General features: G+C 39.7%; 3 protein-coding genes across 3 annotated transcripts; all 3 read left to right on the plus strand.

Moving 5' to 3' along the window:
- The first annotated feature begins 413 nt into the window (after positions 1-413).
- aldh16a1 (aldehyde dehydrogenase 16 family member A1) lies at positions 414-14,447 on the plus strand. Its single transcript, XM_005802770.3, has 17 exons — positions 414-643; positions 2,747-2,846; positions 2,923-3,049; positions 3,137-3,294; positions 3,378-3,455; positions 4,545-4,732; positions 4,814-4,972; positions 5,062-5,220; positions 6,469-6,622; positions 6,822-6,897; positions 7,964-8,069; positions 8,678-8,808; positions 8,892-9,062; positions 10,497-10,701; positions 10,776-10,961; positions 12,076-12,201; positions 12,289-14,447. The coding sequence occupies exons 1-17, from the start codon at positions 554-556 to the stop codon at positions 12,466-12,468; spliced, it is 2,394 nt and encodes a 797-aa protein (XP_005802827.1). The 5' UTR covers positions 414-553; the 3' UTR covers positions 12,469-14,447.
- Positions 14,448-20,883: 6,436 nt separating this feature from the next.
- LOC102238129 (ferritin, middle subunit) lies at positions 20,884-22,209 on the plus strand. The gene is made up of 4 exons (XM_005802769.3): positions 20,884-21,204; positions 21,410-21,556; positions 21,673-21,798; positions 21,871-22,209. Exons 1-4 carry the CDS (start codon positions 21,103-21,105, stop codon positions 22,024-22,026), a joined length of 531 nt encoding a protein of 176 aa, XP_005802826.2. The 5' UTR covers positions 20,884-21,102; the 3' UTR covers positions 22,027-22,209.
- A 1,746-nt stretch (positions 22,210-23,955) lies between these two features.
- LOC102231828 (ferritin, middle subunit-like) lies at positions 23,956-25,461 on the plus strand. The gene is made up of 4 exons (XM_023349269.1): positions 23,956-24,251; positions 24,677-24,823; positions 24,933-25,058; positions 25,131-25,461. Exons 1-4 carry the CDS (start codon positions 24,150-24,152, stop codon positions 25,284-25,286), a joined length of 531 nt encoding a protein of 176 aa, XP_023205037.1. The 5' UTR covers positions 23,956-24,149; the 3' UTR covers positions 25,287-25,461.
- Positions 25,462-26,982: the final 1,521 nt, after the last annotated feature.

Below are 26,982 nucleotides of genomic sequence, written 5' to 3' on the forward strand. Positions count from 1 at the left end.
TTGCGCCTTTACACAATATTTTACGGCTTCGTTTTTATCGCGAGGGTTCACTTAATGAACTCCTACATGAGAACACCGGTCTCTTGAAATAACTTCAGAAATGAATACCAAGATCTTTTCAGCACTTTATAAATAACATTCCATGCCATTTAAAAATAAATTGAACTGCTTTACATTGTTTTTTATGAAATTGTTATTCTCTTTTTTTGAAAGCGAATGATTACAAATAATTCAAATAAAATTATTATCATTACATGAGTATTTTTCCGGCATGACGTTATTTTTTCTGAGTCAATTTCCTAAATGGTCTTACATCTACCATGACTTGACCATAAAACTCTACAAATAAGCGCAATGATGTGATGACTTCATGCTACCGAACACATTTTGGTGGTGGAACATGAACACCGGAAATAAGTAGGAGTGAACCCTCTCGCGGTGGATATAGAGCAATAGGTCGGTGGTCTTGTATTATAATCTCCAATTCTTGCTCTATAGTTAGACCCCAAACGGAGACGGCGTGATTTCCCTTTTATACCGAGTCCGAACTATTATGGCTGATAGCACCAACCCGACGGTGTACGACATTTTTCAAAGCATGGAGCAGGGACCGGCTGCAGCTAGTAGCACTGCCACTGCTCAGGTGAGTTTTCCAGTCTAATTTACTGCGGCTAACGTAATAAATTCGCTGTAGTTGCGTTAATAAGCCTATATGTGGCTGCATAGACATGTGTATATAAAGCAGTGGTGCAGGACCAGTGGAGCCCTGTTTGATCCATGTGAAGCTCATTAACTGTTAGCTGACTGAAATTCACAAGGCAAACATGTGACTTCTATCAGTGGACAGGAACAACGAGCTACGAAATATCTGTAACATATGCAATTTTAATTATTGTGTATTCTTGGAGGTTTAAAAAAATAGCCTGGAAAACAGAAACAAAACTATAGTAACTTCTTCTAATCAGGTTTAAAGAGAACATTTCGTCCAGTTATTTGTTACGTGCAATGAAAAGCTACTATTGAATATTTCTGTTTTGTAAAAACATTTAGCTTGTAGAAACATGAGCATGTTTTGCAAACATTGCATTTATATAAATCTACTTGGCCCATATGAGCTGAGTTGCATAAATATTTATTTTTTTTATGAATTTAAACTGTACTCAAGTATTTATATATTATCAAGTTATCGTAAATATATCGGACTCAACATGGAGCTGCTGGCCAGGGAATATATTAATTATTATCATCATTGGGTCATTCTCAGTGATACACAGGACTATTTATTAATTCATATGTAAAATATATATTTTTCTTTAATGGGCACCAAATCTGGCTCCAGCCCAGGACCCCGGGTTCTTGCAGATTCGGCCCTGGTTTCGTTCCATTCTGTCCTACAGAACAGATTTATAGCTGGAGAAAACTGAAGACTTTCTATACGTCTAGAACACAAAACTACGGGGGGAAAAAAGTACAGTTCAAGGTTGAGCTCTGGACTTTGATGTCTGTCAATAATTGCCACGGTCCATCCAGTCTGACCAGTCCCCGTCAAACAGAGGAGGCATCCTGGTCACCAATAAACTGAGAGCCTCACTTCGAGTCATTCTTACCACTTTTGCCCCATCAGAGCTTTTAATTGCTGAAAGAATGTAGTGTGAGGCAGATTTGTTGGTATCATTAGCAAAGATGTGTAAAAAGTCACAACATTATCAGAATAATCTCCAACTGACTTTTTTTCCTTTTTATTTTAAGAAGTTCAACTTGTTGGAGAGAAAAATTCCCACAATATTTAAACATGTGTGTTTTTACCACTATAATTCTTTTTAAAATAAATGTACCTGAAGCAGTTATTTAAAATCAGAATTTCTAAGAACTTATTTAAAGAAAAGTGATGAGTGAGTTCCTCGCTGCGGAGGGTTAAGACCAGATATAAGAGATGCTCATTACTTTTAGCCAGTAGGCAGAAATTAAACAGTTTATTTTATTTAAAATTAAAAAAAAGTATTATATAAGTAACATATTTGTTAAGGGGAAAATTATAAAATAAAACAAAAATAAAATCAAACTAAATGTTTACCCATATTTAGAATTACTTTATTGATTTTAAATCCCATATCTGGACAGGAAGTGGGAAGAAGTTTACTCTCATCTAATCCCAAGCTTTTCTGTAAATCAGCAGCTTCAATAAGATTAAAACTTATTATGTAACTTTAATAAAGATGTATTATATTTTTTTTTACATATTTGTTAAAACTATTATGACAGTATAACATGAGACAAATAATCAGTGAAAATAAAAACATCGAGCTCTTCTGCCTCCTCGCTGTGGTCCTACTGCCATCTGCAGAAACACACCGCTCAGTCAGAAATGACCAACCAGAGCCAGGAGGAGGGGCTTAGCGCTGTCAATCATGCTCATGTATGTACCACTCGATGTGCTAATAGTGCAGAAACAACTTACAGTTAGATTGAAACTGCTCATTGGCGGCCATGCTAACTAGCCTTAGCAACATTGAGTGATTAACAGTGGTACAACCCCCCCCCCAACCCTTCCACTCTGATTGGTTGTTTCTGACTGAACGGTATATTTCTGCAGACGGAAGCAGGCGAACTTCTACAAAAAGAATTTCACAGATCATTTGTCTCATGTTATACGCTAATGAGATAGTGACAGTTTCTAGCAAATATGTAAAAATAGCATATTATTCATATTGTTTAAGAATTAATTTCTGCTCCTGTTCTCCATCAGGCCTGGCTGGACCATCACTCCCGTTCTCTGGGTTTCTTCATGGATGGGAAGTTCATCCTGCCAGCAGACAGACGGAGCCTCTCCCTGACTGATTCCAAAGGTGACGGCTGCATCCGTGTCAGCTGACGACATTTGATGAGAAATATGATTTCATGTTCCGTCCCGTTCGTCCCCAGGCGGTGTCGTGTGCAGCACGGCGTGCGCCGAGGACGCCGACGTTTCCCAGTGTGCTTCTTCTGCCGCCGCCGGCTGGATGTCCTGGAGCAGCCTGAGCTGCTCCCAGAGAGCCAAGGCCCTGCTGAGGTTCGACTCGCCCACGCCGAACCCAGACCGCTCTGCCGGGCTTTGTTTGAGCCGCTAACGTGGAGGCGTCATGTCTGCCCCGAACAGGTTGGTGGGCGTCCTCGGGCTGCACGGTCAGTGTGTGTCGGAGCTGTGTGCGCTGTGTGAGGCGTCCTGTTCGCCCGCCGCCCTGGTCAGGCTGCTGCAGTACTACAGCGGCTGGGCTCAGCTCAGAGACACGCTCATACCCGGCTGGACGCCTGTCGGTGAGAAATCAGCGATGCTGTGTCATTTCTTTATTTTTATTTTTTCAAGGTTTTTGAATTAATTTTATCGTTTTGTCTTCCAGGCGTGGTTGTAGTCGTCTCTTCTGATGATTGTTCTCTCTATTCTCTCATGCTCAGAGTCCTACCGGCGCTGGCCATGGGTAAAACACACACATCTGGACCTCAAATACAGTTTTTGTTTTACATCTAAGCCTTTAAAATAGTCTCAAACATTCAAACTTTGTCCACACGTAGCTGTGTTTTTTTTTATGAAAACGAATATCTTCGCCACATCGCTTAAAAAAAATATATCATGCCAAACCCATAGGGGGCAGTGTAGCACAAAACTAATCAGCCAGTCAGATTGCTTCAAAACATCCCCAACTTCCTGTTAGCAATTAAACATAGCACCAAAAGGGTCATTTGTCTGGAAAGATTTATGTACATAGATTGAGCTCATTTTAAATACTATATTAGAATAAAAAGAACAAGAAAATGTCGATTTTGAATCATCAACCTGTGGACGTAGTGGTGCATTATTTGTCGCAGGCTGTAATGCGAATGACACCAAATCTCTGTTTTTTCATGTACACACGTATATCTTGACTTTGGAAGTAGTTTTTCTTATCAGTTTTAGGGATATTAAACAGTTTTGGTGTAGATGAAAGGAAAAGAAATTGCATAAAATGTATTTGTTTTCCCAGATGTCCGGCTACGTGTGGATGAGGCCTAAGATGTTTTTATTGTGCCTTGAAAAGCTTTAATACCCCTTGAACTTAACCACAAGCTTTAAAATGCACTTAAAGTCTTAAATTAATGTTCTGCGACTGGAGTTGGAGGGGGCTGCCAGTAGCTAGCTGTTAAAATATTATTGCTAGTTATCTTTTTTTGCATTTGCCATTTGTAATTTCAAATTTATCGGCAGTTGGCTGGACAAAGTTTGCGTGGAGATGTATGTCTTTATATCCATTCATAATGTTTTATGAAGTTTTACATTCTTGTATCTAAAAGATTAAGGCCTTGAAATGTCTTGGATTCATTTTAAGAAGCAAGTCGGCCTTAAATATAGGATTCTGTTTTCAGTTTTTATTTTTAAGCATAAAAAAATCTGCAATGTCTTACTTTGTGTTGGTCTTTCCCATACATTTCTTGTAAAACATTGAAATTTGTGTTTAGAACATTTTTACACATTGTAAGAAAGTTAAACACTTGTAGCAGGTTGTTGTACCGGTGCTCCCTGTTTGCTCCAGGTAACTCGGTGATTGTCGTTCCCGGTCGGAGCGCCGCCCCTCCAGCGCTTCTCTTAGCGCAGCTCTTTACCGCAGCAGGGCTTCCTGCCGGGACTCTTAACATCCTAACAGGAAGTGATGTCACGCTGGGCGCCAAAGTGTCCCAGAATCCCGACGTGAGATTGATCGCTTACTGTGGCAACAAGCAGGTGTGTCACCTGTCTGACGGTAGAATTAGCATCTGTTTGTTGGATTATTTTTATGTCTGACCTTTCACCCTGCTCTCTCAGGATGGGCTGGCTCTGTGTAAGGCCTCAGCGGGGATGGGCATCCCCGTGTCTGTCTCCTCATGCGTTGGTGCCACCTGCCCCTTTATCATCTTCGAGTCAGCTGACATTGACAGCGCCGTGGATGAAGTCATACAGATTGCTTTCAAGAAGAAGAACGAGGTGGGAGGAGAGAAGCGGCTGCAAATTGTCTCGTGTTTTCTGTAAATCCACCAAAGCGTTGCGTTCTAAACTGTTCTCTGTGCCTTCAGGTCCACTGGGTGCTGTGTGTTCAGGAGAGCGTGTCGGACAGCGTTGTGGCCCGGCTAAAGCTGCGCATGGCGGACATGAAGAGTGTACCACTGAGCAGCGACGCGGACAGGGTCCTGGTGGATGCTGCAGTACAGGAGGCTCTCCAGCAGGGGGCGACGGTTAGTTACAAAGGCTCAGGAAGCTACGAATGCTTAAAAATGTAATGCTGCATTCCAGCTGTAGTCGAAACTATGGTAAAGTCATCTGCAAAGCACTCCGAGATCGCATCCCCCCACTGGGAAAATGGGATCAACTCCGACTACCACCAGTTACGACTTATAAGACCGACTTCACGTTTCAAAATGGCCACTCCTCACATCAGTGGTAGTAAGCTGTGGTAGAAGCAAATTTATTTTACAAGACACACATGTAAAGGTGCTTCTTAAATTAATGTTACATTCAAGCAACTGCACATATAATCCGAACAAATGAAAATTGATGTTTGCTAATGGAAAGTAAAGCTTAAAACGATGTTTGCAAACAGTGTTTATGGGCGTCGCCACGTTGAAGTTCCCATTTCACAGGCGACTGGAATGCAGCAAAATGGACCCCTGTGTGAAAGCAAAACCCCGCCTCCAGACCAGTTCCACAAAAGTGGGCAGTGCCAGGAGACACTAAGGGGCGTGGCCAATTGTTAGGTTGACAAGAGAAATCCCTATTGCCAACTTATTCAGTGTATCTCTATATGTAGCCACTTTTCAGACCCCACTAAGAACTTTTTTTTTTTTTAAAGCAACTATCAACAATGTGACTTGTGACTTTTTTCTTTGTTATTGGAGATTTTTATGGCATCAACATGTGAAAGCACCAGATTGTTTTCGAGCCTAACATTTGGCTCTGTGATGTAAACATTGACCAAGAACTTCCATCCATCCATCCATTTGCTTACACCCTTTTCCCTAGTGGGGTCAGGAGGTGCTGGTGCCTATCTCCGTTCCAGGCGAGAGGCGGGGTCACCGTGGACAGGTCGCCAGTCTGTCGCAGGGCAACACAGAGACAGACAGGACAAAAAACCATGCACACACACACCTAGGGAGAATTTAGAGAGACCAATTGACCTGACAGTCATGTTTTTGGACTGTTGGAGGAGGAGGAGTACCTGGAGAGAACCCACCATGCACAGGGAGAACATGCAAACTCCACACAGAAAGACATGGGAATCGAACCCTGGACCTTCTTGCTGCAAGGCAACAGTGCTACCTTCTGCACCACTGTGCAGCCTCCACAGTGGTACTTTTGTCTTGAAATTTCAATGCTATAAAAAAATCTGACAGACACTTAAACTTTCTCAACATGAGTTTTATATCCCAGCTGATGGAATCAGGACGAGGTTAAAATGTTTTCCCGTTTTGTGTCCCCGTCCTCAGCTGGTCCAGCCCTGCGGTGCCAGTAGCGGGGCCCAGTACCCGCCCACGGTGCTCTGTGGGGCGGCCCCCTCCTCTCCGTATGTGGTCTCCCCCCCTCCTGGACCGCTGCTGCCTCTGCTGACGTTCAGGAGCAACACAGAAGCCGTGCTGCTGGGTAAACAAACAACTCTTTAAACAATTTAAACACCCCTTTACAAAAGCATTTTTGAAATTTGGGGAATGGCATCTGTTGCTGAAACATAATGGCTTTCTACATGGTTTTTATTGTTACTAATTGAATCAGTCACATATTTAAGTAGAATTTGACTCCGTGTGTTTGGCGCCGTCATTGTTGTCGCTCTGTTTCCACACAGGGAACCACAGCCCTCACGGCCACGCAGCGTCCATCTGGACTGAAGACCTCACTCTGGCTCTGGAGACCGCCAAGAGGTCCACATTGCTATACATGTTTTCATTATGTCACCGAAACGCATCATCGCATCACTCTTAAAGGGGCAGTATTATGTAAAAACGACTTTTTTGAGCCTTAAATCATGTCGTAATGTTAGTCCTTCATCAATCGCTTGCTATGATTCTTTCATGCATGATTGAGAAATCCTTTGATCTCCATGGCAACCATTCAGCTGCGCAAAACACCTGGGCAGACCCAGCTCTGCCTTGTAAGACGACGCTCCTCCTCAGAGCTGCAATTTCCAATCTTCTGCCTGGCAGAGCGGATGTACTCAGCTCCTTCAGACTAGCCAGCAGCAATTAGCAAACACCTGGTCGAACTGCACATCTGCTGAGCTCACTATATGAGCTACTTCTCAGTGCAATGTTACTTAAATAAAACGTGAAAAGTTTAATAGAGAAGCCATGTTGTGATGACTTGCTGAAGGCGAAGTTTCAGAACGAGCAGGAGTTTTTAAAGAGACAGTGCCAATTTCAAGATGTTAATTTATGAAGTAAAAGTTATTTAAAGTTATATTTGATATATACCACATTTTTATAGGAGCTGAAGGTAATGTAGCTACTGTATTATGCTATAAAATGGCACTAAATGCCTGGAAAACACATAACACTGGCCCTTTAATATCTGAAAATATTTTTAAAACTGTTAAGTTAGTTCCTCCAATTTTTAACAGTTTCTCAATCGTGGAAATTAACGCAAAATCACCAGACCCCAGAATTTGTTCACGCTAGTGTATAATTGTTACCTTATTGCAAATTTTCTGTTAAAATTGTTAAAAAACAACAACTTTGGATTTAAGTGATGCCAACTCTCACCTGCAGGTGGCAGTACTTTTTACTTCTACTAAGCTGCTGCCTCAGCCTTACTTCATATCCATGATTGATATATCGAGTAACACGTAGTCATGTTTACTGTCATTATTAAGTGGAAATGTTCCAAAATTCCTTCCTAATATTTGTAACGTAGAAGCCCCAAAATCATGAAACTCTTGTTGATTTTTTATTTTTTTTTTTCAACCCACTTCCTGTGACTGTTTCCCCCCAGTCTGTCTGTGGGCTCGGTGTGGGTGAACTCGAGCTCCGTCTCAGATCCCTGTTTTCCCGTTTCCGGTCACAAAGACAGCGGAACCGGCACCGACGGAGGACAGGAGGTGAGTTTGGATCTTTTTTTCGCCATGGCAACAGTTTGACTGTTGATACCTGTGAAGCCACACAGCTGACTGCAGTAAAACACAATAAGTAATATTTTCATTTCGAACCCCCTTTTTGCTGCTAACCGATGGAATAAATAGACATATGAGCTCAAAAACAAATATTTATAGTTTTTAATATGTTCAAGTTATTTAACCATCAGGAGCAAAATGCTAATCTGTCCATTCAGTGTTTCAGAGCTACAGGATATTTTCCCCTTAACCTTTTTGACATGTTGTCACATTACAACCATAAACATCAACATGTGGTTTGGACAATACAACACAAACAATTCTGTAACTGCAAAGTGAAGGACGGTATTCAGTCCCCTTGAATCATTCATTGCTTTGTAGAATAAGAATCATCTTCAAGCTCACGCTCAGTCAAACGGCACAGAGAGCAGCTGTGAAGATTGAGTTTAAATTTTTGCCCCAGATTTTTCATTGGCTTTAGCAACTTTTCAGACAAACAAATCAGTATCGATCAGAATTGGAGTCGACAGGCCACGCTATTTAAAGATTTTTGATTGGTGCAGTCCTACTAATAACGATTCTTATCTCTCCTCCAGGGTCTGTACCAGTTCCTGCGTCCTTCCTTTTCGTCCGCTCTTCCTCGCCCGTCTCCTGTTTCTTTGGAATACTCAAAGTTTGGAACAGAAGCTGCCCAGGTTGTTATTCCTGATAGCCCAAACGGTGACAGGCAAGTTTTAATTCTCCCCAGATTAAACAGTACACTATGGAGTAGCTAGCACAGAGGTAAATGTTTATCTCTCTGTGTGACAGCATCCCTCAGTCATACCCTCAGTTTGTCGGCGGGAAAGCATGTAAATCGGTGTCAGGCTGCAGTGTGGCTGTTCAGGCACGAGGGGGCGACAGCGTACTGGTCTTTTGTCCCGATGGAGGCCGCAAAGACGTCCGGAATGCCGTGGAGGCTGCGATCAAAGTTCAACCTGGGTGAGAACTTTGAGCACATATTCACGGATAAAAACAAACAGCACAATGAAAAGAAACATGTTCTTTAACTAAGGAAGAGAGACAGTTTTTATTCAGCTGGTTACAAGAAAGGAAAGGGGGGAAAAAAGAAACAAAAAACAAGAAAAAGACATGAATGGAAGAAAAAACAAAGGAAGAAAGAGGAAAAAGAAAAAAGCAAGAACGGAAAAAACACAGAAAGAAAAAAACACAAATACACAAAGAAAAATACACACAAAATATTTAAATAAAAGAGGACAAACTTGAAACCTTTAACAAAACTGATCCCTCCCTCTAACGTACAAATATTTTCATAAACCTACATCTGTAAGGTTGCACAGTCAATAACCAGCCCACATCTGTTTATGCAAATATTAAAGATGGAAAGGAAAAAACATTCAGAAACTAGATTTTGTCCCTTTACAGTTGAGTAAAAATGCAGCCAACAGGAAGAAAGTTAAAAATAAACACTAAACATTTCCTGTCATTTGTATCATGTGGGCTGACCAAATGTATGTTGGAAACGTGTCCAAACATACAGAACCTAGCAATGGTTAAACTGAGCTTTTCAAGTTCAGACACAGTACAAAACACATTTTATTATTTTCCCGTGCTCCTCTTGTCATTCCCCCATAGTTCAATGTGATCGAGATAAGACTGTTCCTGCTGAGTCAGACAGTGTCTGAACAAAGTCCAGAGATTAATCATCAACAGAGAGTGATGAAACGATTTGTGAAAAACACATCATCTCCGATCCCGAACAGCTGCTGGCAAAACTCTGTAAACCTTTAGAGTTGGTGATCACACGCTAAAATCTGACCGAGCAACACAAAGTGGTGTGTGTGGCGGAGTAGAGCTGCAGCCAGCGATTAGTTTAGCAATCAAGTATCGTGTCGATTACAATTAATCGATTGTTCCAACGATTAATCGATTATTCCAACAATTTATTTGATAAAGAAAATTGCCACTTTCTGCAGATTTATTTATCTGCTTAAGTTTGTTTTGTACAAAATTAAAAAATACATGAAAAATGGAAATAACTGATTAAATTCCTCGTTTGAATAAGAAAATAAACATTCTATTTCCTTAAAAACAACAACAAAGCATTCACTTAGTGAACAATTGATCATTTGCAGCAAAAGATGCATCTGCATGTAAAGTAAAATACTTCTAAATGTGAAAGGCTCAGCCCCTTCTGGTTGACTTAACGTGATTGCAGTGTAGGAATGACCTTCTGATTTATTTTTGTATGAACAATTATTAACTGGACAGAGAAAGATGCTTAATTGGAGATTTATTTTTCATAATTTGAACCAGGTGAAGCTAAAACTGCTGTGTAGAACGTATTTATTTCCACAGACCCATTTAACGTCAAAGTCCAGTAAGAATTATTCCAACACTCCTTCCCTCCTTCAGCTGGATGAAGAAGAGTCCGTCTGCACGCGCTCAGTCGCTCTACTCTCTGGCTAAGGGTTTGGAATCCAGGAGGAAGGAGGTTTGTGCGTCGGTCGGTGCCCAGCTGGGGGTTCCAGCCAAGGAAGCAGACAGAGAGGTGGAGCTCAGCATTGGCCGGCTCAACGTCTGGGCGGCGTACTGTGACAAAGTACAAGGTGGCTCCCCGGTGAGGCCCTTAGCATCTCTGCAGCGCCGCGCATCACTGTGATCAGCGTTGACCGTCTTCCTCCTCTTCCTCAGCCCATGACCCAGTCCGGCGCTGCGCTCTCCTTCCCCGAACCGCTGGGGGTCGTCGGGATCGTCTTACCCGACGACGCGCCCCTCCTCTCCCTGGTAACCGTTCTCGGGGCAGCCATCGCAACAGGCAACGCGGTCGTCATGGTGCCCAGTCAGAGGTTTCCACTCCCCGCATTGGCTTTTGTTCAGGTAAAAGAGCAGTCCAGCGCTGACGCAACAGATACAGAGACTCGAAAAACATATTTCTGAAGTTCATATTAGGGATGCACAATATATCGGCATTAACATCGGTATTGACCTCTGCTAGTAATTTTTTAAACATTTCAGAATGAATCCAATAAAAGAAACTGGGCCAATAACAACTAGATAACATCTTATTGCCGTTTGTGTTTCTTGGGACGTGGTTGGCCATTGGGCGCTCCGATATATCGGCCGGCCAATCAATCAGCTTCAATTTCCTTGAATTTGGAAAATTGATTAAATTGATATTGACATGTGAAACCGAACTTATTCACTAATCTTGTCTTTCCTGACAAAAGTCTGACAACTAGCTACTAGCTGATTACAAATTTGCGCAAAACTTGGTAAATATATTAGAAAAAAACACAATTTCACAATAGAAATTTCCATTAAATATGAAATGCAGTTAAAATCACAAGTGAATAAATTTGTTTACGTAATAGGTCTTTAAGAAACATGCTATAGAATCATCCTCAGAGAGATTCCTGTCATCTTTTTCTTTGTGGTTTTCGCCATTGGCAACATCTGCTTGTTGACCAATGTGACTCGTTTGATGCGAAAAAAAAGTGTTTCCATTGCAGTTTTGCTAAATAAACCAATTTCGGTACGGCCGAATAACCATCTCATCATAGCTGCAAAATGTTTTATCAAAAATCAAAATTGGTGTGCTTCCATCAAGAAAATTTTGTTTCAAAATGTCAAATTGTGGAGTTACATGATCAATGAAAACGCAGTTACTGTTCCCTCTTTCTCTGCCATAGGCTAAGAGTCACCCCGCTGTTGCCAACTTAGCAACTTTATCACTATATTTAGCAACTTTTCATTTAAAAAAAAGTTGGTATTGGCCTAAATCGGAATCGGTTCACCCCTAGTTGGTCATTTGTCGAAAGGGTTTAAATATATCTGTTATCAGCCGACAATAATATAGATTTTCATTATCAGCCAAAGTTTTTCCATCAGTGCAACCCTGGTTTATAATCTTCAAAATCTCATTTTAAGTTGGTTCCCTGATCTCACCTGCATTCAGATTTGTATATTTCAAGCATGTTTTGGTCCTCATCAGGTGCTCCAGTCCTCTAACCTGCCTGCAGGTCTGGTGAACATCATCACAGGAAATCGAGACCAGCTCACGGTGGCGCTGGCTAATCACAGCGTCATCAAGGCCATCTGGTACTGGGGCAGCGCCCAGGTGAGGACGACGCGCTACCATAGTTAAATATAATAAACAGTGTATATATATAGTCTGATCATGTGTCTCTCCTGTGTGTTGTTTCAGGGGTGTCAGTACCTGCAGCACACCTGCACCAGCCCGCTGAAAACCCTCAGGCTGTCCTGGCAACAGGCCGGGGAGGGGCGCGGCGCGGCCCCAGACTGGGCTCAGCCTCCCCCGTCCCTGCTGGAAGACCTGTGGAGAAACGCGGTCCAGTGGAAAAGCGTGTGGATTCCGACCGCGTGAGACGCCGGCCCCGTCCAGCAGCAGAGATGACAGAAGGATGTTTGGTTATTAGTTCTGGCAGGAGGAGGAATCAGGTTAATTATTAACAGCAATATGCAAGATGATTTACTCACTTTTTACATTCTGTCCAAAATATATCAAATATATGAGGACCATTTTTTTATTATTATTATTCACACAATTTTTTTTCCACTGTGATCGAAATGAGCAGAGGCGGTAATCCTTCATACTGTCAAAGTAAAAAGTGCAATTCAAACTGAACGGTGCTGACATGATGTTATATTTTGTGTTGAAATCATTTCATTTCCTCTGGATTTATCAGTGTTACACACATATTGGATAATGCTATTAAAAATCTGACAGTTGTCAGTAAGGTGTCGGCCTTAAAGTCTGAGACATTGGGCTCGATTTGGCCAAACCGCAGCAGGGTTAGTGGGCGGGGCTTGTATCGCATGGTTTCAGCTCATTTACTCTCATTTTGAGTTGAAATGTCTGGTCTTAAACACAATGTGGTTATTGTGACTAGCCTTTGTTGAAATATCACTGTTTTAATGAGTACTGTACCATCCAGAAGTCTTCTGACCCTTTGAATATTTTAATTACCATAACTTTTTAACCCAGAGGCGCACCGATAAGATTCTTAATTTTAGATGATCGGCGGTCGGCCGACTTCTTACAGGTGAAACCGATATTTTCTACCTCTGCAAAGATTGTTGTCACTATATTTGGAGACATTTCAAATGGGGATGCATGATATATCGGCGCTACAATCAGTATCAGCTGATATTAAGAATTTCTTTTAACATGTCAGTATCGGTCCGATTAATAAAACTAGGCCGAGATGAACAACCGATTTTTACTTTCTGTTTCTGGTCTCATCAGTAGAGAAATGTTATTAGAGAAATATTAGTCATATAAAAAAAATATCGGCCATCCCTAATTTGAAACAAAAAAAATCGATATTGGCTGGTGAAGCTTTTTAAAAATTGGTGATTGGCCAGGAAACTGCAACTGGTGCGCCACTAGTCTTATTTATTTTTTCTTGACAAATGAACATAAATGGCACATAATTATGAAGTTAAAAGAAGAGAATTTACAAAGTCAAGTTTGTACACTTGGATTAGGCGACCTCTGAAAGGATTTTATTGCACTTGATTTTATTCAAGGTTGTCAGAGTGAAGGACCTGAGTACCAACTTTGCCAGAGATTTGTTTGATTTTTATGACATCGTATCCTTCTCTTTTCACTTCAAAATGACGCACTATTATCATGTCGGCCTGTCATGTAAAATCCCAATGAAATAAACTGAAGTTTGTGGTTTATAACGTGACGAAACGTATAAAAGATTCAAGAAGTATCAATACCTTAACAAGGTACATATATGCAGTTTTGATCAGTCTAACGTCTTACCTAACTGCCTTACTGTTACACTCCAGAAGTCTATTCAGACTGAAGTGTCATCATCATGGGGTTCAGAATGACTTGTAGTGTTAACTGCTTAAAGTGACTGAGCTTAGTCTTCCCAGGAGGCTCTGTGTTAAGAACAGTGGCATATTCATGGAACTGTGCCTGCATCTGTGGCCAAGTGTAAACAGGACTGTCAGTGAGTTAGCAAAAAAAAAGCTCACTCAGTTAAAAATGACTGTACTTTTTGCTTGTATGTCTTTATTACTGCACCATAGAACTGTAACAGAGGCCATAGATTCACTATGCAGTGTAAGCATTCTCTTCAAGGTGTGAAAATCTGTGTTGAAATTGTGAAATTAAATGTATTTTAAAATGTTTGTTACCACAGACCCACCAGGTACGTTTCTGTCCTAAGCCCTAAATTAAATGAGAATTACACAAAGTATGCAAGTTGTTGTGTAACTTGATGCTTTTCTTAAATGCATTTCTGTATGCTTACCAGATTTCACTTGTAGATTTGTTGCTTTGAGTTTACAAATTTAGAATAAATTTTATTGCTAGTTTATATTTTACCCAGAAATCTTTGTATTATTGCTAATACGCCAGCCTAACCATTTCTTTCCACTCTCATCTCTCTTCGCTCCTCCGTCTGGGCTTCTTCCCACTGAAGTGAATTTCTCCGGTACAGTTTCTAACCGGACCAATCAGCAAACAGAAGGAGAAGTTGTGAATGATATCGATTTTTCTGTCCTGTGTAAAAAGTTTTGGCAATGGCAGCAGAGGAAACGAACGAAGTCGTTCAGTCCATGTTGGCCACACTTCCAAATTTTGAATTAACGTTAACAGCCGCCTCGTTCAGATTAGTAGCTCTCTCTTCGTAGTGCAGGATGGTTGTTCACAGCGAAACTGGCGCAATACCTACGTCACAGCCAAACGTTAGCAGTTGGGTTAAATTAAAAACTTTGACGGAGTCCAGGCCTTCTGCAAGAAATTATTTCTAAATAGCCAAGCATAGAACAGTTGGGTTTTGGCATCATGTAGATGGACTTGGTGCTAATATCTTACGTTGTGGCCAAAAGATGTCATACAGAAGCTTATGTGTTTTAACGTCCACATAAAATCTGCTACTACATTAGCTTTCTAGCTTGAAAACATTTTCTGAATAAAGAGCTTTTTGGACGGGACATATTACCTCTCTGATTCTGATTTAAACTGGTGGAGTTCATTTAAACTGGTCAGTTTCTTGTCAGATCTAACTTTTTAAGCACAGGCCATAAATATTCATAATGGTTGCTGGGTAGACTTATGGAGGGCAATGTTAGCTTAAAGCTAGCTTAATGTTAGCCTGCTTTATCCATTAACTTGTTTTGATGTGTTTAGAATCATTGTCCTGTTGGATAATGACTTGTGATATTAAAAATCTCTTGTTTCCACCATGTTCTTTATGTGTTCTTCGTACATGGCCTCCTTCAAACAAACTGTTATCTTAAAACTTATTTGACCCCCCAAAAAACCCCACTGTGGTCTATTTATGCTGCCATTTATGTGTCAGAAAACCTCTCAGTCTGTGGCAGCACTTAGTAAAACTCAGTTCACTGTGGACGGAGATGCAGGCGGCACATAATTAGACGACATGAACCAAAAGGGATTTGCTCCTAGCATCTCATTTTCAGGAACCAGTTTTGCTTCCCTTTTAGTTTTCTCCCAAACTGGTTCCAGCCAGCGACCTGCTGACGTAAACGCCTCTGCGGTCACAAGACCTGTCTCCTCTCGCTGCTGTCAAACCCGTAGAGGAACAAAGTACCAGGAAGCGCAACTGAGAAACCGAGGAATGCCGAGTCACAACAGTGACACGGCACTTTTTTAGCGCTGACTCACGTCCTGCTTCTGAAAAAAAGCTGACTAATAGTGTCATATGACAGACAAAGAGATGGAAAGGTGTTGGCAGAAATGCAGAGTCACTCTCTGAGTTTGGCTAAAAGTTTTGCATACAATAAAGTGTAGATTTTAAACTGTGGATCAGAGATACGTTCCTGGACTTCAGCTGTGATGCAAATCAACTTTCTGTCTTTGAGGTTTTATTGTTCTTCATTAATTTCATATCTATTTCTGCTTCATTTCTCTATTTCTCTGTTCATTTAAAGGGACAATTCCCATTAATGCACATAAACTCTTTAAACTCTTTCGTCCGTTGTGTAAATAAAGCAGATTCAGTCCCCCATGCTAATTTCAATTTGCAGTCTCTGGTAGCTGAATGGTATAAAACACATTCTGTGAAAACTGACCGATTCCCGTGTTAAGGTTTACCTTCCAGAACATTTAGACCACGGTTGCTTTTTATTTCTAAATGAAGACGTGAACATGTTAAGGAACGGGCTTTTCACATATTTAGCATTGTTCAGTACCAGGAATGTAGTTGGTTACTTCCTCTAATCTCGTGGGGATTTTTTTTCCACTTTGTTTGTCTCACATATTTCCAGGTTTCATAAGAGTTCCCAATGAAAGCAAAGATTGCAAAATGTGTCAGGAAACATAAACCAAATTGAAAAAAAAGTTACATTTTGTTACCATGCCTAGCCAAATTTAGTGTATCGAATTAAAAACGTGCTATCAGCACTTAAAGTCAAGAGACGATCTAATTTCTAAGACTGTTTGCAGTTTTTCATGACGCTTTATCTTACACACGTAGCCTGTTCTACAGGAGTTGTAACCGAATACTTCAAGTCTACTTTCGCTGACTCAGTTCTCCATGAAGGACAGAAACTAAAGAGTTAAAGGTGAAAAGGCAACTTGGAGACCAGTTATTTATCACCTAACGCCACCTGAAATGTAAAGGTTGATAAAAGTTTGGTGAGATAGTACAGCTAAGGTCACCATGCGTAAATAATCCAGCTGAAATGGCTACAGTATTTTTCTTAAAAGGATGGAAACACTCTGCATTTGTGTAATTCCCCTTTAACTTGAGCTGTTTACTGTACACACACGTGTTTTCATAGACAACTTTCCAGTGTGACCTCTTGAATCTCATTCATTTGTGCTTTAATCAAAGACAAATAAATGTCATTCAGTTTAAATCTATCTGCGTATGTTAGGGAATTACGTAGTTCTATATACTAACAAGTTTGTTACCACAAACTTCAATCTATTCCATTAAGATTTTAAATGATAAACTAACACAAACTGATGCATAATCAAAAGGTGGGAGGAAAATGGCACATTGGTTTTATTCCTTTCTTTTTATCAAGTCTTCTTTTTTTTTTAAATGAAGTCAAAATGTTGCCCTTTGCCTACTGTTAAAGACGCCAAACTACTAAACCAAACACTTTCAATGTTCACACAAATTATTAGGATTGTGACTGACAGGATAGGAGTCATTTTTTAAAAAATGATTTTACTGTATATTTTAATATTGCGTCTGTTTTTACGTTAAACTATGTAATGTAACATTCAGGGTGAAGAAAGGCACCTACAAAATAAAAAGTAGTATTGTTATTATTCAATTATTTACAACCCAAATACCCAAGCAGACACTTCCATGACTGAAGTTCGGGTTACGTGATGGTGGGTGGACCTGCTCTGCAACGTGAGCCGCTTACAGAAGCAGGGAACGTTCGTTACGCGTCGGCCATCGATGAGTCACAGAGGAACTCCGTGTTCCTGCCAACCTCTGCAGGTTTGCAGACACCGATTTTGTTGGCATTCATTTCTTATCTATTTGCTTACGAGTAGAAGTGTGTCTGTTGAAATGTGTTGACAAGTTAACGACACTGCTTTGTGAAGTAGGGCTGCATGAACAGGTCCTAAACAAAGCAGCTGGCCAAGAAGACAAGCCCTAACACTGAATGAGGCAACAGATGGAATGAACAACAAGAACAAGTGGAAAATTACTGACGTGTCAGTCTCTTTTACTTTGTTAGGGTAACGTGTGCTAACATATATTTATAACAAATTACTAAAACAAATAGAGAAACTGTTGCCACATGTTTCAAACTATGTCTACCGTGAGTCTGAAAGGTTCGGACGTCAGATTTAAAGTTAAAGTACGCCGAGGTCCTGACAAAACCCAACCCTGGGAGTTCCTCCGCAGTCAAATTCTTACTAGGAGAAAGACAGCAACTTTGTTCATAAAAATGTCACCAGATTATTCCTTGGTTTAATGTTTCCTACAATGACATGATGTCTGAGGCCTTTTCATGCTTTGTAACGTCTCGCAACATTGCTCTGCTATTGAGTAAAGCCCTGAAAGTCGCTCTGGTCGTATCCTAATGCCACGTCAGCGGTTTTAAAAGTCATGTGGTGTTTTAGGAAGTAAAAAGTTCAGTCCACTGGCTCTGTGCAGTCATAAAATTAGCTACTGTGTTTCAGTAAAGGTCAAATTAAAGAGGATCTCAAAAGAGTGCCGTCCTTTAAATTGCTAGTGTTTGTGATCCAAAGACATTGAAACGATGACAAATTATTTCACAAAAATAGTAAAAAACAGTGACATGGAAAGCTACCATAACAATGCTGATACACGGCTCTACATTAGGATGTCACCAGATCCAGCAGGCCCAGATGAGCTCTGTCAGATTTGATTTGAACACTTTTGAAGTGTCTATGTGGGTCCACACCAGAAAGTGTTCATTTAACTCTTTTTGGAGAGTTGGTACCTTGACTCTAATTAAGTGTCCAATATCAAATCTGCTGGAGTTAATCATTTAACACTTACCAACACTAATTCAGTGTTAGATCTTAATATGAACTCTCACAAAGTATTTTTTTACTTCATAAGAGTTATTTGTCATTAATATTAAATAGGTATTTTCTTGTTTTGAACTTGTAAAAATTATTTTAAAAATAAACGTTTAATAAAGAGGCAATGATTTTCTCAAATGCATTTATTTTTAAATGTGCACCGCAATTACAAAACATATATATATATATATATATATATATATATATATATATATATGTATATATATATATATATATATATATATATATATATATATATATATATATATATATATATATATATATGTATATATATTATATTCCCAACGTGGAATAATGTGCATATGTTTCACATGTCATCTCATTTGTGAAACTTCAGTAAAGGGGGATTTTAACACTTTTTTGTTGCATCTGGGTTGCACTAGCACTGCTCCAGCTCCAGAACTACAACACCTAGACTCTTCAATCCTGAACTGGATTATTCTGTTCTAATAGCAGAATATTTAAAACCATGTTTGTGATTTGTGAAACCTTTTTCTGATTTGTGAAACTTCAATAGATGTTGATTTCAACACTTTCAGATAAATCTGACCAGTATTCGTGTAAACGTTCAACATCATGAAAAAAAAAAAAATACTCCAGATTATTACGGATCTGTTCGTTAGCCAAGAATTTGACTGAATGTTCACCAGCTCGATTCTTTTTCCAACACTTGTGCTCTGCAAACATTCGGCATGCTAAGCTAACTATGCTAACACCTAGCCGTGTGGCGAACCTGATGTCTGTCATACAGCTTGAGTTGAACTCAAAATAATAGTTATAAACCATGTCAGAAAAAAATTTACTTACCAAGCGCAGTGAATAACTCAGACATGTGGAAAGTAAATTGTCCTGAAATGACTTGGCTTCAGTCGGTGGGAACCTGTGATTCTGGGGCCAGTCAGTGAATGAACTACTTTAGTGTTACAGCCGCTGGAGGAGTTCAGAGTTAAGAAGTCAAGAGTTACTGATTCCACTTTAACACCTCTAGATTTAATACAGAAATACTTTGTTTTAACACTGGACTTTAACTACTACTAACAATATACACCCCAGAGTTACATAAACACAATGTGACTCTATTAGAGTAAAATTAACTCTACTTTTGCACAAAGCCTACTAACACCAAAACATTTAACACTTTTGAATTTGCTGTGTGGATGTGCCACTGCCTGAAGTAATCATCTGTAGACCTAAAGAGGAATGATGAAGCGTCAGCACACAGGTTCAGTTGATTGCAGCTAAAAATTACTAATCTGGGCCAAAATCGAGGTTTATTGTGATGGACTCAGACCTGAACTTTCAGAGACACATAAAGACAGTTACAAAGTCAGCCTTCTATCACCTGAAAATAATTCCAGGATTAAAGAACTAATGTTCCAATAGGTTCTTGAGAAACTCTTGCATTAATCTTTAGTCGAATTGATTGTTGCAGCAAGACTGCCTAAAAAGACAATCGGACAGCTGCTGCTGGTGTTCCCACGAAAACCAGGAAGATAGAAGATGGAGCACGTCCCCCCCGGTTCTAAAGTCGTTCCACTTTAAAATACTTTTGTTAGCTTATAAATCTAGACCACTCAGATCTTATGGTTCTAGTCTGCTCTCCATCCCCAGAACCAAACATGCAGCATTCAGGTTTTATTCTCCACTAATCTAACAACTTCTAGAAATCTGCTAAGTCTGTATTTCAACTTTATTCATACACTTATTGTCTTGTTGCTGGATTGTGCTATACTTAAAACCTGCCTTGGCTTCCCTTGCACGTTAGTGGTTCAGTGCAACCAGCTCCAAAACAACCCCCAATTTGTGGCTGCACACCTTTGTGTGTTTCATAAGAGACAGCTCAGAGGACACAGCAGCATATTTTAAGAGTTATCATTAATTTACTTAGATTCAGGCCAAATGTGTCAATTTTTATGTTTAAGCAAAATATCTTATATAATCAGTACACATAGTTCACATGAACAATTCGGAAAAATTGCTTATTTGGCTTCTTTCTTCACGTAATTCTGAGAAAACACCTTGTCATCACAGGTGGCATCATGTTAAACAGAAACGCGACGGTTCACCATTTCCACGAATCAATAAAGGAGGGAATGAAATTTGATCGCTTCACTGTGTTGTGCTAAAGCTGTGTCTCATAAAAGCGACACTACGATCCATCTTATCTCACCCTCGATTGCTGATTGGCGGAAACCTGCAGGATGACGTTGACGTCTGTCACGAGGTCTGCCCAAACTGTATAAATAGAGAGGAGCGTCGCCTCCCAGCACAGAACGGGGAACAAAGCCTCGAGGAGTTCTTGCTTCAACAGTGTTTGAACGGAACTTCATTCTTCGCTTGAACCTAGCAGACTACTTTCCAGCGCTACTTCAATCCTGCTAATACTTGAACACTACTGAAGAAGTCGACGTAAAGCTGTATTTTTCTACGTTTTCTTTTTGTTAAAAAAAGCACAAAGAAACGCCAGCCAAGATGGAATCCCAGGTGCGTCAGAACTACCACCGCGACTGCGAGGCCGCCATTAACAGGATGGTCAACATGGAGATGTTTGCCTCCTACACCTACACCTCTATGGTAAGAAAAATGTGTACTAAGTTGAGTTGTTAAGTTGGTCTGCCCTTAACTAGTCGGCCCCATCTCGTTAAATAAAATGCTGCGTCACGGTGAGGCTGCAGTTGTTTTTGCTAGCCTCCGCCATTACTCACGCGGCTGTTTTTCGCCAAATAATGATGGGGCTCGAGTCGTTTTAATGATGGTTTGCCTCGTGTTTGTTCGACAGGCTTATTACTTCTGCCGCGACGACGTGGCTCTGCCGGGCTTCTCCCACTTCTTCAAGGAGAACAGTGAGGAGGAGAGGGAGCACGCCGATAAGCTGCTGTCCTTCCAGAACAAGAGAGGAGGCCGAATCTTCCTCCAGGATATCAAGGTAACAACTATTTTAACAAGACACGTAGCAGCCATTTTGATTAAATTGCAACTTGAAGCAAATTTATTGCTGCGTACTGCAAAAAAATTGAACTGTAACTGTTTTCCATTTTATAGAAACCAGAGAAGGATGAGTGGGGCAGTGGGCTGGAAGCCATGCAGTGTGCTCTGCAGCTGGAGAAAAATGTCAACCAGGCTCTGCTGGATCTGCACAAATTGGCCTCTGATCGTGTTGATCCCCATGTAGGTGAAAAATCTAAATCATGTTTTTTTTTTGACATTTGATTTGTTTAAAATTAAATAATTCTGTTTCAGCTGTGCGATTTCCTGGAGTCCCACTACCTGAACGAGCAGGTGGAGTCCATCAAGAAGCTCGGTGACTACATCACCAACCTGACCCGCATGGATGCCCACAACAACAAGATGGCGGAGTACCTGTTTGACAAGCACACCCTGGGAGGCAAAAGCTAAATGACCAGAAGAGAAGATGGAGTAGAAGTGTGTGTAACAAAGGCTTCAGGCTAAATTTGTCTACTCCAGAGTTTATTAAGCATTTCATTGACCTAATCAGTTTCTGAAGTTGTAGAGTTGAGTGTATTAAGTAGTTGGTCTAAGTGTAACTTCTGATTCTCTGAATAAACATCTTGAGCTGGAGTTCTGTGGTCTGACTTGTTTATAATTTGAGGTCATTGTGCCTCCAAAACGGATAAATTACTGGTTAAATGTGAAGCAGTAAAATGTCAAAGAAGGTTTTCCTCACCACCTATTAATTATGGAGATTGGTAGATTTATAATATAGGAATTTTGAAATACAAAGTTTTTAATTATTTTAATATCAGAGAATTAGTTACAAAAATTGTTGCAGTTCTAAACAAATTTTGAATGCGAGTGTAAGAATGTGAGCTTTATTTAGGTAAGGATAAAAGGAAATCAGAAACAATGGAAATAAAATACAATATCCTAAACAACACAATCATGCCACATTTTATATATATTTCATCAATGCCAAAAATTACAGTAACACAAAATGTGAAAGGACCCAGGAGCGTTAAGTATGTAAAATATATCTGCTTTACTAACTGTGTACCTAAAATAAACACAATTTGATTAACAATACTAATTTCCTACATGTATTTTATGAGTTTCTGTAAAATAAAGCTTATTTTTCTGTAACATCGTTTCTGAGTTGCTTTGGAGTTTTGTTATTACAGAGCGCCATCTGGTGGATAAGATCTGCACGACATTTTGAAGACAGTTCATTTCATTACAGTTGTGTAACTTAAAGTTAATTCAATTAGATGTTTAATAAGAAGTCAGCTCTAAATACATCTTTCATCAGATGACGTCTAGCCACGTAAGTTTTTTTCTCCATTTGACTAAATGGCGATGATATATTTTTAAAAATGACTATTTTTTGTAAAAATACAATAAAAAATGATCTTTTATTAATCTTAATTAGTATTTGCAATCAAATCTTTGAAGATCCAAAACTGCAATATATCTTCTAAAAATGTCATGTAATCCTCCCAGAAAATGAGACATTAGCTATGGAGTTCATATAGTTGTTGATCCTATTTTTAGCATGAAGTTGGATAATTCTGCCTCTACATCTTATTTGAGGAGTGAAAACTTTAATTAAGATCTGACCCGTTCCGTCCCATTGGGCGGAGTTCATCTGACAGCTGGATGGATGGATGATAGGCAGACAGAATGGTGTAATTTAGCCTAAGATTATATGTTACTTTTTTAACCACAAACTTTAATCTACTATATTGAGATTTTAAATGAGAAATCAATACAAAGTTATGCATAATTGTGAAGTATAAGGAAAATCACACATTGTTTTCTGTCACACATTTCTTTCTTTTTATGTAAAGTCAAAAATGTTGGTGTGGATTTTTAACAGCTTCCTTCACTTTGATGACCATGAAAGAAATCCAGGGCTGCTAGTAGTTAAAAGCCACTTTTTTAAAGAGACAACTCAGAGAACACAGAAACATATTTTTAAAATAATGATTCATTTAGAATTAGGCCAAATGTGTTGTATTTTTGTGTTAAAGCAACGAAGGTTATAAAGTCACTGCACACATAGTTCACATTAACAATTTGAATAAATTGATATTTAGCTTATTTCTTCAAGTAATTCTTAAAAAACACCTTGTCATCACAGGTGGCATCATGTTAAACAGAGAAACACCACGGTTCACCATTTCCACGAATTAATAAAGGAGGGAACGAAATTTGATCGTTCACCCTATTGTGTTACATCCTGCTGTGTCTTACAGAAGCGACACCACTATTTTGCTTGTCTCATCCTAGATTGCTGATTGGCGGACACCTGCAGAGTCACTTTGACATCCGTCACGAGATCTGTTTAAATACGGAGGAGCGTCGCCTCTATCACAGAACGGAGACCAAAGCCTCGAAGAGTTCTTGCTTCAACAGTGTTTGAACGGAACTTCATTTATTCCTACCCAGCAGAATCCAGAGCTATCTCAACTCTGCTTCTACTTGAACACTACTAAAGTAGTCGACGTAAAACTTTATTTTTTCCTCGGTTTTTTTTGTTAAAACAGAAGAAAACACCAACCAAGATGCAATCCCAGGTGCGTCAGAACTACCACCGCGACTGCGAGGCCGCCATTAACAGGATGGTCAACATGGAGATGTTTGCCTCCTACACCTACACCTCTATGGTAAGATACTATTTGCACTACCTCTGCTTCATTAGTCTGCCTTCAGCTATTTAGCAGCCTCACCTATTATACACTTCGTCAAATTAAATGCTACTGACTACTAGCTTTCAGAAATGAAAATAAGGGTTGGTGTGTCTACAAAAGTGGCCACGATAAAATGGCTGACAATAATATTTCCTGTGTTTTATTTTGGCCATTATTGTTACACTTAGTGTTTATGTGTGTATGATAGACAGGTGTGTCTACGGGACATTTATAGAAACACGGAACGGTTCCGTATCTTACGGTGGTAACTCAGCTGAGGCTGCAGTTGTTCTTGCCAGACTCCGTCATTACTCAACGCGGCTTGGCCAAAGCTGCTGCTTCGCCAGATAATAATGGGACGCGAGGTGTTTCAATAACTGTACTACTTGTTTGTTCAACAGGCTCATTACTTCTGCCGCGACGACGTGGCTCTGCCGGGCTTCTCTCACTTGTTCAAGGAGAACAGCGAGGAGGAGAGGGAGCACGCCGAGAAGCTGCTGTCCTTTCAGAATAAGAGAGGAGGCCGAATCGTCCTCCAGGACGTCAGGGTAAGCACAGCTAATGCTAACAAAAGACACGTAGCAGCCACTGTGATGTTTTAACTGCAACTTAAATTAAATTTACTGCTACATACTGTAACTGTTTACCATATTATAGAAACCAGAGAAGGATGAGTGGGGCAGTGGGCTGGAAGCCATGAAGTGTGCTCTGGAGCTGGAGAAAAATGTCAACCAGGCTCTGCTGGATCTGCACAAGCTGGCGACTGATCATGTTGATCCCCATGTAAGTTAAAAGTTATATTTTTGCTTCATTGACACTTGATGGTTTTGAAACTAACCAACAATTTTGTTTCAGCTGTGCGATTTCCTGGAGTCCCACTACCTGAACGAGCAGGTGGAGTCCATCAAGAAGTTCGGTGACCACATCACCAACCTGACCCGCATGGATGCCCACAACAACAAGATGGCGGAGTACCTGTTTGACAAGCACACCCTGGGAGGCAAAAGCTAAATGACCAGAAGAGAAGATGGAGTAGAAGTGTGTGTAACAAAGGCTTCAGGCTAAATTTGTCTACTCCAGAGTTTATTAAGCATTTCATTGACCTAATCAGTTTCTGAAGTTGTAGAGTTGAGAGTATTAAGTAGTTGGTCTAAGTGTAACTTCTGAATAAACATCTTGAGCTGGAGTTCTGTGGTCTGACTTGTTTATAATTTGAGGTCATTGTGCCTCCAAAACGGATAAATTCCTGGTTAAAGGTGAAGCAGTAAAATGTCAAACCAGGTTTTGGAACCAACAAGTTTCCTGATTCCAAAAGAACTGCTAACAGAAGATCCCAAAGGGAAACGTAACGGCATCTAACAAAGTTCATGCAGCTTAAAATGCCACCTGGCATTTGGCCTGAAGGATCTGCTTCAATCAGAAGCCTGAGATTTAATACACAAACCTGAGAAGAGTTACTAGACTTTAAAGCAAAACCATCAGGTATTGTGAAGAAACTTGAGAAAATATGTTGAATTTTAACAGGTTTCCAAATTGGAGTTGCAAGACTTTATTCCAAGTAAACTTATAAATGGCAATTTGAAGACAACCACACAAAGATGCTGGTCTTACAATGTGGACCAGGAACTGACCATATGAGGCTGTTCACTAGTAAAACTCCCAGCTGGGATCTTTCTGCATGGAGTTTGGATGTTTCATAGCAAATGTGGGAGCACTGGCTTTACTACTACACTAGCAATATATGCATGATGGATTCATTGGTCTCCCTAAATGGATAAAACCTGAATTTACTGGAGTAAATGGTTAAATACAATAATCCATTTTCAAGGCTGTAGTCAAGATTTGTATGAACCTCCTGTCTTACACTTCCATTAAGGCTGGGCAACATTCAGACATTCTAGTGAATACATTGAAGTGGAAATTGCTATTTATTCAATCTTGAGTGATTTTTAACATTTTTGCATGAAAAACAAGTTATTTTCTTTATGCACTTTGGACTGAGGTGATAAACTATTTCAACTTGGAATGTCAAAAATTGTCAGTAACCTTGATTCTTAACATTGTTTAAAAAGCCATCAGTTTTCCCATGTCATCCTCACCACCTATTAATTATGGGAAATTATGGAGATTGTTAGATTTATAATACAGTAATTCTTAAACACAAAGATTTTAATAATTAATATCAGAGAATTAGTTACAAAAATTGTTGCATACATTTTGAATGTGAGTGTAAGAATGTGAGCTTTATTTAGGTAAGGATAAAAGGAAATCAGAAACAATGGAAATAAAATACAATATCCTAAACAACACAATCATGCCACATTTAATATATTTTCTTTCATCAAAACCAAAAATTACAGTAACACAAAAATATGAAAGGACCCAGGAGCGTTAAGTATGTAAAATATATCTGCTTTACTAACTGTGTACCTAAAATAAACACAATTTGATTAACAATACTAATTTCCTGCATGGTTTTATGAATTTCTGTAAAATAAAGCTTAATTTTCTGTAACATCGTTTCTGAGTTTCTTTGGAGTTTTGTTATTACAGAGCGCCATCTGGTGGAAAAGATCTGCACGATATTTTGAAGACAGTTCATTTCATTACAGTTGTGTAACTTAAAGTTAATTCAATTAGATGTTTAATAAGAAGTCAGCTCTAAATACATCTTTCATCAAATAACGTTTTTTTCTTCACTTGACTA

This window comes from Xiphophorus maculatus, chromosome 16, assembly GCF_002775205.1.
Source record: "Xiphophorus maculatus strain JP 163 A chromosome 16, X_maculatus-5.0-male, whole genome shotgun sequence".
NCBI classification, from domain to species: Eukaryota; Metazoa; Chordata; class Actinopteri; order Cyprinodontiformes; family Poeciliidae; genus Xiphophorus; species Xiphophorus maculatus.

What these genes read in the sequence shown, in the direction of transcription:
- aldh16a1 (XM_005802770.3), top strand. Translation starts at nt 554, where the DNA reads ATGGCTGATAGCACCAACCCGACGGTGTACGACATTTTTCAAAGCATG. An exon ending in CTTACTGTGGCAACAAGCAG is followed by an intron (nt 4,733 to 4,813) that starts GTGTGTCACCTG and finishes CTGCTCTCTCAG; the next exon opens with GATGGGCTGGCTCTGTGTAA. An exon ending in GATAGCCCAAACGGTGACAG is followed by an intron (nt 8,809 to 8,891) that starts GCAAGTTTTAAT and finishes TCTGTGTGACAG; the next exon opens with CATCCCTCAGTCATACCCTC.
- LOC102238129 (XM_005802769.3), top strand. Translation starts at nt 21,103, where the DNA reads ATGGAATCCCAGGTGCGTCAGAACTACCACCGCGACTGCGAGGCCGCC. An exon ending in TCTTCCTCCAGGATATCAAG is followed by an intron (nt 21,557 to 21,672) that starts GTAACAACTATT and finishes TCCATTTTATAG; the next exon opens with AAACCAGAGAAGGATGAGTG. An exon ending in CTGATCGTGTTGATCCCCAT is followed by an intron (nt 21,799 to 21,870) that starts GTAGGTGAAAAA and finishes ATTCTGTTTCAG; the next exon opens with CTGTGCGATTTCCTGGAGTC.
- LOC102231828 (XM_023349269.1), top strand. Translation starts at nt 24,150, where the DNA reads ATGCAATCCCAGGTGCGTCAGAACTACCACCGCGACTGCGAGGCCGCC. An exon ending in TCGTCCTCCAGGACGTCAGG is followed by an intron (nt 24,824 to 24,932) that starts GTAAGCACAGCT and finishes ACCATATTATAG; the next exon opens with AAACCAGAGAAGGATGAGTG. An exon ending in CTGATCATGTTGATCCCCAT is followed by an intron (nt 25,059 to 25,130) that starts GTAAGTTAAAAG and finishes ATTTTGTTTCAG; the next exon opens with CTGTGCGATTTCCTGGAGTC.